Below are 13,997 nucleotides of genomic sequence, written 5' to 3'. Positions count from 1 at the left end.
GAGTGTTCAGAAAGGCGCTGTTAAATAAAATGTATTATTATTATTATCATTATTTTTAATCCTGCATCAACAGCATTACCCAAATAAGTAAATAAGTCTGCAGCCGAGCGAGCTGCTCTGTGAGGCAGTACTTACGCAGGTCAGAATTTGAACATACAATTCCAGTGCTAACATGCTGATTTTAAGCAGGTTTAATGTTAACCATCTGGTCACCATCTTAATTTATGGTTTTAGCATGCTAGCATTTGCTAATTACTACTAAAAACAACTTAAAGCTGAGGAATGCCATTAGTTTTGTGAAAACATAGATCTGCTGGTGGCTCTACATAAAAGTCAAAAACATAAGCAAAAGAAATGTCAACCTGATGGTTGTGCATGAACAATCTGGCTAATCAAGTTATTACATAACAATCCATCAGACAGCCGTGATATTTCATTCTGGACAAGGCGTATTCACAGTATGATGGAGGGAAGCAGCTGCTTTCAAATACAACGTGTGGTTGCTTCTTGACCCACTTTCAGTAAGGAAATGGAAGAAGGACCCGAGCAGAAGAACATAGCTCTGTTTTACGCCATTTTTGTTTTTTTGTGAAATGGTAAGAAAATTCCCACAGCTGAGAAGAGTTACCTTCTTAACACACAACCTGCATTAGACTTCTTAGAATTGGACTGACACTTTCCTTTTTAAATTTTGTTTGTTCTGCACCACACAACAACACAACAACATTCATTTGTTCAAAAAAAGCAACTTTCTGTTACAGGAAACCCAGTCTCTCCCAAAGGTTAAGATTTTAATTGTGGTGGTGGGTTGCAGGATGTGATGGCGAGGCGTGTGATGAGTGGGTTCAGTAATAAACTAGTGAAAGGTTTATAAACTATTCGTTGAAAACAATGACGATAACTTAGAAAGAAATAACTATTTACATATGACCAGTGGCGGGCTGCGTATTTTACACCTGGGCCTTCAGTACTAGCCTACCAATAACAAATAACACAAGGCTCAACACCTAGCGTTTCAATCAACTATTGCAAAGACACAAATAAACGGTGACTGCAGCCATCACTTTCACGCAGTATGGTAGGATGCTTTATCACATATAGTCCTACCTAATGTAATTACCAAAGAACCAAAAACAAATCCAAAACAACCAGTCACATTTACTCATACGACAACCACAAATGCACACAAAAAAACACAAATAACACAATTAGGAATCAACAGGCTTTCCCACAAATTCCAGCCAAGCTGCTGGGCTCAACACACATGCCCCACGCACACACAACGGCGCAGCGGCCACTGACACTGGTCAAACCTTTAACAATTGCAGCAACAATCTAAAGCAAGCAGTATAAGCCAGTAAAATCATTTGACTAAAATGCAGAAAAATCCATTAAACTTACCAAATTTGATTGGATAAAAGCTTAATTTATGAGATGCATTGGAAGCAGCACAACCGAGGGAGAGGGTAGCAAAAGTATTAGCATTAAAATATACTTACACATACTCATTATGCAGAATGGTCTTTGTCAGAATGATAACCAATACATCGTGTTATAAGTATTGATACATTTATGTGTTAGCATCACTTATGTTGCAGCTTGTAAAAGTTAAAAAAACAAATAAAACTAAAACTGATGTTACTTTAATCTGCTGGGTAGCTAAATCTACAATACATCATTAATTAGTTGGTTAAACTGAGACAGTTAACTAAAAGTAAATGTGACCAGCTTCAGTTACGGCACATAATTGTAATTGAGTAAGAAGTACAGTATTTGAGGTAAGGGATCAATTCTTTAATCCAGTCATAGTAATTTGTCCAAGAATGTTTTCATGTTGCCTGTTGTAACATAAGAAGCTTAAAAATAAATTTTCCACAAGGTTAAACTTTCTATGACTTAAGAAGAGACAGAATGCGTAGGAAACACTTCTAATTTAACTTTGCAAAAAAGCAAATCAGTGTATCATATACAGTATATCCATATTGACATAAAATGTAAGATAAAAAAAACAAAAGTCAATAGACATAAAGGTCTGGTTTAAACATTTACAGTAACTGACATTTTTATGTCACTCCAGAGAAAATATTTGCCATAGAACAGGACATGTACCATTCAAGCATTGCTGTTCCTACCCTAAAACCCTGACATCAGTGTAGATGCTCTCGCCCTCGACTGTTGTTGCATCTCTGTTGACACTCCTGCCAGCTTTCCCTCTGGTGAAGTGTGGCACAGAATAAACCAATGAGTCTTCATCTGCCTGTAAAAATACATTGCAAAACATTATTAGATGGAAGCCGTCAACATGAATGTACCAACTAAACATCTTGTCTTTAGAATGACTCACTTGCTGACTTTGTTGACCACCAGTAGATGTTGCATTTGTTTGCAGGACCGCAGTTGCAGCTGAAATATAACAAACTTTGAAGAACAATCATAAGGATACACAGGATGTTATCATATTTTGATAACTAATGATATATACCAAATATATAAATATATAGACCAAAAGAGACATGGCACTAATGTTGAGTAAAATCAGCTAAATCAATGTGTGATAGAGTGAAGAACATTTTATTACCATTACAACAATTGAACTTGTTTTTCTTGATGGTGTATACCAGTAAGGCTATAACCATCAAACTTGTAACCAAAGCAGCACACAACAGAGACAGAATAGTATCGGCCCGCTGACAATCTCTGGACGACGTGTTGGCTGCTGACATGAGAAAAAGAGTTCAACTGTAAAAGTTAAGTATATCATTAACCTTTGTTTAACTCTTGGTAAAATAATAAATATTTAGTCGAAAATTATTATATTATAAGGATTTAGCTTGACTTCTAATAGATTAAGTATGCAAAATGGTGTTACCTTCAACTGCCAGTTTTGTTCCATTTCCCAATAATATTATCTCCCCACATGTGGCCACAGCACAGTAATATGTCCCGGCATCAGAGGAGCTGACAGTTTTAGATAAGTTGTAAACACATTTCTGTGGAGAGTAAGCCTCAGGACTCTTCTCACATTCATCACCACGGTTTCTGTGAGCGTATGTTAAACTGGGATGAAATTCACTTGATCCAGCTCTGAACCAGAACACACTGTGTTCACCTGGACATGGTTTGTCCTCAGAGTCCGAGAGGACGGAACACTGAAGAGTCACAGAGTCTCCTGGGCGGACTGGATCAGGTTGAAAGTCTTGAATGACGGCAGTGATATCAGGTTCTGGGAAATGAGAAAAACAATGTAAATTGTAAATGTAAATTTCCATGATATAGCCTAATACAAATGTTTGGTAACTACTCAAGTAAATTTCTTATTCAAAGTAAGGGAATGAAACCAAATAATGCCACCAACCTTCGATATAAAAGAGTACAGTAAGATTCAATGTTCATAACTGAAGATTGAAATTAAATAAGGTAATATGGCACCTATTTACCTTTCACTTTCAGAGACGTTTTATTCAGAAATGTTGTTTGTAGTTCAACCACTTGTTCACAGTAATAAAATGCAGTATCAATCAGCTCTGTTTTGGTAATATGTAGAACAAATGTCCCAGGCTCTTGTTTTACTGTAATGCGAGGACTTTTATTAACTTTGGCATTATCAAACGTATAAGTGGCGCCTAACATTTCAGGAAAGTTTCCAGCAGCAACTCTGATCCAAAATAAGTATCCCGACAATCCAGACGGACGGCTACATGTTAGAGTCACATCTTCTCCAACACAAACAGTCTTTGTCACAAAACTTTGGTCGTCTGTGCAGCCTGTAAGGAAAATTGAATATGATACATTTACCAAAGTTACCATAAGGTGACAATAATTGAAACTTAACAGGAGTAAACTGAATTTTGTACACATATACTTACAACCTATTGTGAAGAAAGCTACGCAGAATAGGATCAGCATTTTCAAGTTAATCCCCTTGAGACTGCAGTTAATTCAGATCGGACCACAGGATGATTAATCTTAACCATAGCTCTTAACGCAAGCATCAAATGTGACGTAGTAGATTCAAAACAATCTGATTGGTTAGGGTTGTCCGTCATGTTGGTTTGCAGTGTACCACCAAAGTTGAAACTATCTTAACCAAGTATTTCTAATCTGCAAACATGATAGCAACAGCAGTGTGGTTTTGACATTGTGTGTCATAAAAGCGCATGATTCATCGCTTTAACACACACTAAAGTGTGGTATGAAAGGAAATATAAAAAACAAAATGACGCACTGAAATATAGTATTTAGAAGATTTGCCCATTAGACCTTTTACCCAATACAAGAAGCCTGTTTTGTCAATTTTTGAGTTTCAGTTTAAAAAGAAAGAAAACTGAAACTCTATCGTCCTTTGACATATTAGGCAGGGAAGACGTTTTGAAACCAGAATGAGTCACTTATTTATCATGAGTCAGGTTACTCCACGGGCAGTTGTAATCTCATTGTTAGTGCACTGCACGTCAAACAAGGTTCAAGTTCAAACTTAGAGGGCAGCGACAGGTTAAAAGGTACACTGGACCTACAACACCCAAGATCACTGGCTGTAAATGTGAAGACAATATCTGACTTTGACTGAAACTTATATATCAAAAACTATGTAATATCAAATATTTTCCACAGGCCCAGTTGTGACATATATACCAGGGGTAATCTTCGCATTGATGCATCGCGATGCAGACGATTTTGCATCGATGCAGCGACAGACAATAAATCGATTATTGCCTATTGATGTTCCTTGTTGATTTTCCGCTGCTTTTTTTTGTTGCCCTTTTTTCTTTTGCTGTCTGTCTTTTTTATTGCAGATACAATAAAATAGATTTATTAGGGGTTGGAATCTCTGGGCACGTCACAATTTGATACAGAGGCAAACAAATCAAATCTAAACTGATTATTGCATCTTGATGTAACAATCTTTTTATGAACATATCCATGCGTGATTTAAAAAAAAAAACATACAAATATGAGTTTGTTAGATTTTGACATAAACAGTAGTCGCACACACAAGTTTTAATTAAATGTTTGTCTACTGAGGTTTTGGTTCCATGCTTAAGCCTTAAACATGCTTGAGAAAGTCACCTTCTCTAACAGTCACCTTCCATTTTAGAGGCTCAGTCATGGTTAAAGGTGGATAATTGGCTTCTTAGACCATTACACATAAGGTATTTTTTTTTTGAATTTTGTTTTTAATAATCAATATTAACTTATCAGAATCGAGCGTTGAATTGTTCCAGAGAGAATTGCGATGCATCTCAGAATCAGTTTTTTTCCCCATCCCTAGAAACTATCACTACAGCCAATCCAGTTTGCTCCAAGTGATGGTCTTTTTCACATCATTAGACATCTATATATCAACTAATGGGGGTTGTAGTTGTAGGATGTAACATGCTTTTTCTCAATTTTACTTTTACAGCCCCCAAGATGTAGGCCTATTACATGTCATATTTAATATGTTGCCTACAAAGGATAATTAAATAGTTTGATTGATTAGGTGATGTACTGTAAGACACTAAAGAGTTTTGATGTTTTGTAACACACATTAATTATCTTTCCATACCTCTGTTGACTCTGGCAGTTTCTTTCTGGTCTTTGATGTCTTTATAATAGTGCTAATAGTATTGACAACGTTAGCGTTATCGACCAAAAAAACAAAACAGTTTACAAGCTCTGTATATACAGTATATGCGTGAACCACATTATTCCCCTGGCAACACAACTAACATGGCAGCATAAAAACATAGATGTATCTATTAAACCAACAACAACACAAACTACTCTTCGGTCTTCATTTGGAATTAAACTTCCAAGTAACTCAACTCGTGCAAATGCAGTTACAAGTGCCTTAGGAGTATTCATATCAGCAGATATAAGAATCAGCTTTGTTCGTCAGGTATGAGGACACATACAAGGAATTTTTCTTTTGAGCATCGTTGCTCACACTGTGCTTACACACAAAACAACCAAAACTAAAATATACACACTAATATATACATACTCTAAACAGAACAATATAGAGGCATGAGTGAACGAAGAGTTCAATAAAAATAACAATAAGAGAGATGTGAGAATGGGAATGATGAGTAAATAGTAAATAATAAATAAGTGAGATATGAGAATGAGAATGATGAATAATACTAAATGAGTCCATGGTTAACCTTTCCTCAGATCTCTGCAGGGTAAATCCAGACAGCTAGCTAGACTATCTGTCCAATCTGAGTTTTCTGCTGCACGACTAAAATAACTTTTAAACGCACAAGTTTCACCTACACAAGTTCCTTCCAAGCCTATTTTGCAGTAGCACCACCGCTTTTCTCCGGTGCTCATCACCGTCCAAGACGAAGGTGATTGGTTTAAAGAAATGCCAATTAGCCAGAGCACGTTATCCTCCCATCTACGAATGCTATGTAGAGTAGCCAGACAGCTAGATTGTCTTCCAGTGTTCTTTGGAGGAGGGCCTGGCAAAACAAGTACTATAGGTTCCTACAGAACATGTTCTGTAAAATATTTTTAAATTCTGTTTTTTCTGCAGTCACAGATACAACCTTAAGGTTGCCTGTACTACCTTTGTAGGTGGTCCCATGCTAGGGCTGAGTGATATGGAAAAAATCAAATATCACAATATTTTTGACCAAATACCTCGATATTGCTACAGCAACAATGTTGACTATTGGTGCTTTCACAAAATATTTACACAATGAGATTGTTGATAAGCATTTATCAGTAATGTGGATATAATGACTAAGTGGGTAAAGAGAAATTATAGAACAGTTACAACAGTCTGGTCAGTTCAGAAAATGACATCACTTTACAGTAATGCAGCCTTTAAAACCAGGAAAAGACAACACTTGTACCATATTACAATATCCAAAATATAAGTCTCCTATCACAATATCGATATAATATTGATACATTGCCCAGCTCTGACCCATGCTCTGGCTTAAAAACTAAAGATGGCCATTCCTTTTAGGTGGTGGCTTCGACTCTGCAAAACACCCTATTAGCTTATATTCTGCAGTCACTGTTGAAGCTTTTCAAAAGCAGCTGAAGACACTTGCTTCAACTCGCTTTAGTCTCATGTAACTTTGGGTTTTTAGTTGTTTAATCTTTTACTTTCATTTGTATTTTATTTATTTTTGCTTGCTTATTTACTATTTGGATGCTAATGTATTTTAACAAATGTTTATCATGTGAAGCACTTTGTGAATTTCTGTAAAAAGGTACTATATATAATAAACATATTATATCTCCAATGTTGACTCCATTAGCAACTTTCTGGCCTGTATATCCATTTTGTATATAAAACACTTACAAATACTGTCGTCCCAATTCCTCTCTCTTTACACTGCTGCCATCTTTTGGTGGATAACAGGTGCTCATGATTTAATAAAGGAGAATGAAGAAAACAGGTTCATAAAATTATTCACATTTTATTTATTTCTAAGAGTTATTTTTTTGTTTCTGGTTTTAGCTTGATGTCTGCATTTCATGTCTTTTGTTCCATTTTACTTGCTATTGTTTTCTGTTGTGAAGGACTTTGTGACGTCTGCTCTTGAAAGGTGATGTATTATTCAATTCTCATTGCTTTTTCATCACAATGTTACAGTAGAAAATGCATGTTTTATTGCTGAGGGGATGTCACCGTATTAAAGTGACCCATTTATCAACACAATACCCTCCACTATTGTGAAATAATGTGACTATGGCATTTTTCTAAAAAATGTTTGTTGAAAAATGAAACAATCCAGTGGAAGAATTGTGTTGCTTTTAGGATACCACCACCAGATAGCGCCCTGTTATTCTCAGACAATGATTTGCATTATAAACGAGGAACCTGTTCTCACTCCAAACGCGTAAAATACAAACATTTGGACAGTTGCTGTCCGAGTTTGATGCAACAAAAAATTATGGAATGCCAAAAAAACTCACTATACGCCACTTTCTTAGCTTGTTCTGAACGGTCAGAACGCCATGGTTTACATTGTCTAATGTCAAAATGCCTCAAAAAGCGCCGCGGAATGCTCATTTAACGCTGCTTTTTAACGGGGATCAGTACGCGTGGCCCGTATCATAACGCATAGTGTTAAATGATAATGAGCTCCACCCTGTCTTTTCCAAAGCCAATACATTTGGACCGTTATCACCCAATCAGTAAAGAACAAGAACAGACCACATAAATCTAACCCAGCACAAGTATGAGCAAAACTTGGTGGATTTGGGAGGGGTTCTTCTCTTTCAGAGTCTGAGGGAGGGAGAGACTAATAAATAAATGAAAAATGTATGAGCTGCATGCTCATAAATAAATGAGCATGCAGCATCAATGGACCAAGATAACACAAAGGTCAGTTGATGTTGAGGCAAGAAATAGTCAGTTTGTAACAACCTGGATCACAACCGCAAGTTAAGAACTTCTCTTGGACATTTTTTGCACTTCTACCCACCAACATGCTGTGCAATATAGATCAGGTCTGTTCTGAGAAATTATTCCTGGTGTTGGTCACTTTTTACACAGTGCTGTGAGACTTGACTGTTTAGAAATGGTCATATCTACATTTTCTTTTAAACAGTGAATAATATTGACAAAATTCAGATGAACCTGAAGAGAACTGAGATGAACCACCCTCCTCTCAGCTGAACACACCTGAATATGGTACTTGAATTTGCACTTTCTGTATTTCTGTTGAACTGCATCAGATGGAGAACTCCCCACCTTGATCATGAGTCATGCACTGATGGAAAAGCTGCTATATTTTTTTATATATTAATGCACTAGTTTTATTTGAGGTCATGGGTAAAACAAAAGACTTGACTGTTGTGGCAGACAAATATACAAAACAAGTGTGTGTGTGTGTGTGTGTGACATAAACACCACTACTGTATGTGTTTCATGTAAAACACTGACCTTCTGCTATAACTAATATAACATTTTTGCTTTAAGATTTTTGGGGGAATTTTCCCTTTATTTGATAGTGACACTGGACAGACAGGAACTGTGGGAGAGAGATGGACCATGACACGCAGCAAAGGGACAAAGGTTGGACTCAAACCCGCTGCAAAGGACTCAGCCTACATGGGGCGGACGCTCTTACTCGGAGAGCTAGAGGTCGCTCTAAGATAAAGTTCCTAATGACATTCATAACTACTCTGTTGATTATGATTATGTTAAAGATTTATAAAAACAAGCACAAATGTAAGCGGTCAAACTGTTTATTTAAGAAGCGTAAGTAAACACATTAGGTGTTCAATCAGTTTTAACAGCGACCAATGTCTCCATCCTAGTGTACAGGAAAGCCTCTCACACATTTGATTATAATTTATTGTCCCATTTTTTTTTACCATTGTAATGACATATGGCAGGCTTGGTTTGTTTCAGACAACAGACAACGTCAAAGTGTTCGTGGCTTTTGGTCATGTTTTTATCTTGTCATATGGCTCTCCGTTTTTCACACAGACAGATCTTATGGTTTTCATGTTGGATACGATGAAGGTATTGGTCTTCTTACACTTGTTTTTTTTGATCTTGGCAATCTTTTGTGCTCGCATCACATCGACAATCATTTGTTTTATGATATGCTGGCTTGTGAACTTCTGGTATTGATGGTTAATTTTGCATCCTGAGAGAGCACAGTGGCAGAGAGAAGCACCAGTAGCAAACAGAAACTGGATCCTCATGATTCCTTGATGAGAAAAAGGTAGGAAAAATAAAAAAAACATTTAAGGCAATGGTGGTAGCTGGTGGCATGGATCTATGAATGACAATTGTTGTGTCAGTTAACCACTTTTGGTCCAAACTGAAAGCGTTTTGAGTCAACCGGTGTTACTAAACAATATTGTGTCTAACATTAACTAAAGTGACAGTCACAGAAATTCAACAAAACAAAAAAAATCAAAACTCTTATAATATATTTAATAACATGAGTTGCATACCTGTGGAACTGCATTGAAAGTTGCACTAATAAATGCAAAAAAAAAAAAAAAAAAAACACAAGGCATGTATAAATGCAGTCCCCGTATCTCGCCTAGAGCACGTCGGCATCCGTGGCACCGCTCTCCAGTGGTTTAGGTCATACCTGGCAAACAGGAGTTTCTCTGTCGCGATTGGTGACCACTGCTCCTCAAAGGCGTCACTGCCCTGTGGGGTGCCACAGGGATCTATCTCGGCCCTATTCTGTTTTCAATGTATATGCTACTCTGGGATCAATATAAAAAAGCACAACCTGTCTTTTCACTTTTATGCCGACGACTTGCAGATATATTTGCCCATTAAACCAAACGAAAACACTGCACTTACCAAGCTTCGGACTGCATCACAGATATAAGCAGTGGCGTCACAGAACTTTTTGCACTTAAACGACAGCAAAACTGAATGCATTTTGTTTGGTTCTCCATCTATGTCAAACGTTCTCACCACAATCTCGGCACTCTGGCCCCCCTTTTTAAATCTCAGTCAAAATCTCGGGGTAACATTTGATAATGGACTAAAATTTGACAAACAGATTAGCTCTGTTGTCAGCGCAAGCTTTTTTCAGCTCCGTCTTTTAGCCAAAGTCAAGTCCTTTCTCAGTCGGCAGGATCTTGAGAAGGCAATCCATGCTTTCATCAGCTCAAGACTGGACTACTGCAACGCCCTTTACGTTGGCCTTAGTCAGTCATCAATTTCGCGTCTCCAACTCGGGCAGAACGCTGCTGCCCGATTTTTAACAAGCACGTCCAGACGTGAACACATTACCCCTGTGCTGTTGTCACTCCATGGCTTCCAGTCCGTTTTAGAATTGATTTTAAACTCCTGTGTTTGTTTTTAACGCCATTTATGGCTTGGCCCCCTCGTACTTGACTGAGATTTTAACTGTTCGCGATTGTGGCAGAGCCTTGCGTCCTCGGGTCAGCGTCTGTTAGAGGTCCCGAGGTCAAGACTTAAACAGTGGGCGATCGTTCTTTTGCCGCGCTGCTCCCAGACTGTGGAACAAACTACCCCCTGACATCGCACCACACTGACTCAGTTTTTAAAACGAAGCTTAAGACCCACTTTTTTAAATTAGCATTTAATTCCCTAGGGCAATACGGTCTCTTAGGTGTCCTCATTCTGTGCTCCTTTTATACTTTTCTCGAAGGCTTTTAATGTCCTGCAGCGCTGCACCACTACAGCACTTTTAATTGTATTTGTGTGTTCTGTATTGTGTATGTATTGTTTTAGCTTTGTTGTAAAGCACTTTGGGTACCTTCCGGCTATTGTAAAGGGCTATACAAATAAACTTGATTGATTGATTGATAAATAAACGAAAAGCTTCTTAAAGTAGAAATGTGAAGCTGACTTTTTCTTATTATTAGTTCTTCTGCAAAAAAACAAAAACAAAAACACCCCATAAACATGGTATTTGTTATTTTGTCATTTACGGTAACTCAATAATGCAGGTAACCATAACGCAGGTCATAAAATCTCAAGTGTATTTACCTTTATTGCAGACACGACTCAGTGACAACGAAGTACAGCATCTGGAACCCGTTGAATCTTGTATAGAGTTTGGTTCCTTGGCGTGTGAATTCCCCTCCATGACAATTTCTATGACCACAATCTTTGTTAAACACTAGACTCATTCTGTCTCATACACTAATACTGAGCACCCTTGCTGTTTCGCCACTACCTGCTTTAAGGAAATCCCTCCACCTCCCCTGCTAATTCTTTAGCATATGAAAAATATGTAATTTTTGAATGTTTCTTTTAATTAAATTATAATCAAATGTTGCGTATCTTCGGTTCTTCCAGGTTGGGACATGACATGAAGTACAGTTAAGACTAAGACACCAAAGAGCGGTTTAATTTCCATTCATTTCATGCACATACTGTACATGACACACAACAGTCTCATCTCTCTTGACACTGCTGCCATCTTTTGGTAGGACAAGGTTAGGGTTTAAAATAAATAAAGTCACCAGGTTAAATCAACCAAATACACTATTTGTTGAGCAGTTCAGATTTTAGTCATGCAAGCAGCGGCTCTATAGATGGCAATGTTGGTATGTCGGTCAGTTGGTCGACCGCTTCCAGACAGAAATATCTCATCAACTACTGGACAAATTGAAAGTTTGATACAAACATTCATGGTGCCCAGAAGATGAATCTTAGTGACTTTGTAAACCATCTGACATTTTCTCTAGCTCCACTAGCAGATAAAAGTTTTCACTTATCCTGTGAAATAGCCCAGTACTGGATGGATCATGGCAACAAGATATTACTTTTTCTAAATTTCTAATGAATGTTTACCGTTGACAATTTTCCAAATGTTTAAACCTGGCTGACAATTGTCAAGCTACTTTACTTTATTCAATAATATATTAAGCCAACTTAACTAAAACTCAAATACCTGTAGCTGTTTCCTAAGGTTGTCCATCAACATATTCAACGTCGATAGCATTGTGACTGCTGGCAAATATTATTTGCATTGCACGGTTATGGTTTGAACCCTTCTCAGATTTTTGTATGAAATGTTTTTTCTATTTCAGGGTTCATTGGTTGCCCAGTTGCCCTTGGCAACCACTCAAAACATGGTTGACTGTTGGCTTTTATATTATATTTTAAATATTAGTTTATCAGAATCATTTATTTGTCATCATAAATGATTCTAATCTATCAGACTATAAAGTAAGCCTTGATGTGGCACAGCCATGCTCTGAGTTAAAGCTGCAGGCCTTTTAGATAGAGCACTTCCTGGTGAAGTACAACAGAGAGAAAAGTGTGAGCCAGGCTCATGTGTGTCCTCCCTGCTTATGACACCCTTCAGAAAGAAACCTGAGGGACTCACTTTGATATAAGTGTGAAATTAGTATATAGTTACCTAAAATATTTTGAGGCTTGTGAAAATTAAATTGTATTTATGATCTTGTTTCCATCAACAGTTGAGCCGAGGGCAATGACTATGTCAATATTGAACTTATTCTGTTGTAAAGCATTGCAAAGACAGACAAAGACTATATAAAATAACTACAGTATCAGTTTAACATGTGGAGATGTTTACGTGGCAATAGAAAACATTTCCATAAACAGTTTTTTGTTATTTTGATTTAAATTGGAATCAAGTCAACCAGTGGCACCTTTTAAATACGTCAAAGTAGCAATACCACAATGTAGACGTCCAGCTTTCTTAATCTTACAGGAGTACTAAGTATTAGTATCAACACATACTTAAAATACCAAAACTAAAAGAGCTCATGCAGAATAGGTGAGGTTCAGGTATTGGTCATAATGGTTAACTGGAATAGCTGGGACACTTGATGGATGCCATGTTAATATGCTTTTCTAATTATTACATAGGTTACATGTCGAAATGTCTGCGGTCACATCAAAAAGAAACAAATCATAGCTATAAGACTTCCAGATGCTTCAAGTGCATTTTAATAGCATACAATGTGTAGCACTACAAAGCTAATAGGCATAATGCCAGTAAATGCAACACTGCAAAATTAGCTAATTGTTCAAAACGACTGAGGAGGCTACGTGTCCATACAGCCAGCAGCACACAACACAAACAAGATGCAACACGAACATCCCCAACAACAAAGAAAGGAGTTCATCCACACAAACAGCCACGGTAAACATTTTACTATCAGGAGAAAACACTGCAAGTGAACGAGAGACCGAAAGGGAATATGACTCACGTTATTTGAAGTTGAAGACCGTTCTCCTCTTTCATTAAGTATTCTTGTCCCATTCAACAACAGGTGCTAGCCAGCTAATCTAACAGAAGACATGGAACTGGTAAATTAGCAACGCCAAAACGAGCAGACCTCTCTCGGGGCCTGTTGCACGAAACCAGGATAAGGGATTAAGCCGGGATATTCAGGTTATCCTGGATGCATTTAACTCTGACTTGATTGCACGAAACCAGGTTGAATTAAACCCAGCCAAGTAACCATGGAGATTTAGCTATTCTTTGCGGCTAGCCTGGTCCAGAGCAGGCAGTGTTGCCAGATCTTGCAAGACAAATACGCAACCAGGCCTGTGAAAACAAGCCCAA

General features: G+C 37.5%; 1 protein-coding gene across 2 annotated transcripts; it reads right to left on the bottom strand.

Moving 5' to 3' along the window:
• Window positions 1–1,464: 1,464 nt before the first annotated feature.
• LOC116696563 (signal-regulatory protein beta-2) lies at window positions 1,465–11,667 on the bottom strand. Of its 2 annotated transcripts, none has more exons than XM_032527625.1 (5): window positions 11,438–11,667; window positions 2,870–3,223; window positions 2,579–2,713; window positions 2,345–2,403; window positions 1,465–2,257 (listed from the first exon to the last, which is right to left on the bottom strand). In XM_032527625.1, the coding sequence occupies exons 1-5, from the start codon at window positions 11,535–11,537 to the stop codon at window positions 2,129–2,131; spliced, it is 777 nt and encodes a 258-aa protein (XP_032383516.1). In that variant the 5' UTR covers window positions 11,538–11,667; the 3' UTR covers window positions 1,465–2,128. The 2 variants fall into 2 exon arrangements, with proteins under 2 accessions (XP_032383516.1, XP_032383515.1); XM_032527624.1 differs by having other exon boundaries at window positions 1,467–2,257; window positions 2,579–2,716.
• Between the last annotated feature and the right edge of the window lie 2,330 nt (window positions 11,668–13,997).

The sequence above is a fragment of the Etheostoma spectabile genome, chromosome 10 (genome assembly GCF_008692095.1).
Source record: "Etheostoma spectabile isolate EspeVRDwgs_2016 chromosome 10, UIUC_Espe_1.0, whole genome shotgun sequence".
Taxonomy (NCBI): Eukaryota; Metazoa; Chordata; class Actinopteri; order Perciformes; family Percidae; genus Etheostoma; species Etheostoma spectabile.
This window is presented reverse-complemented; position numbering and strand designations above follow the sequence as displayed.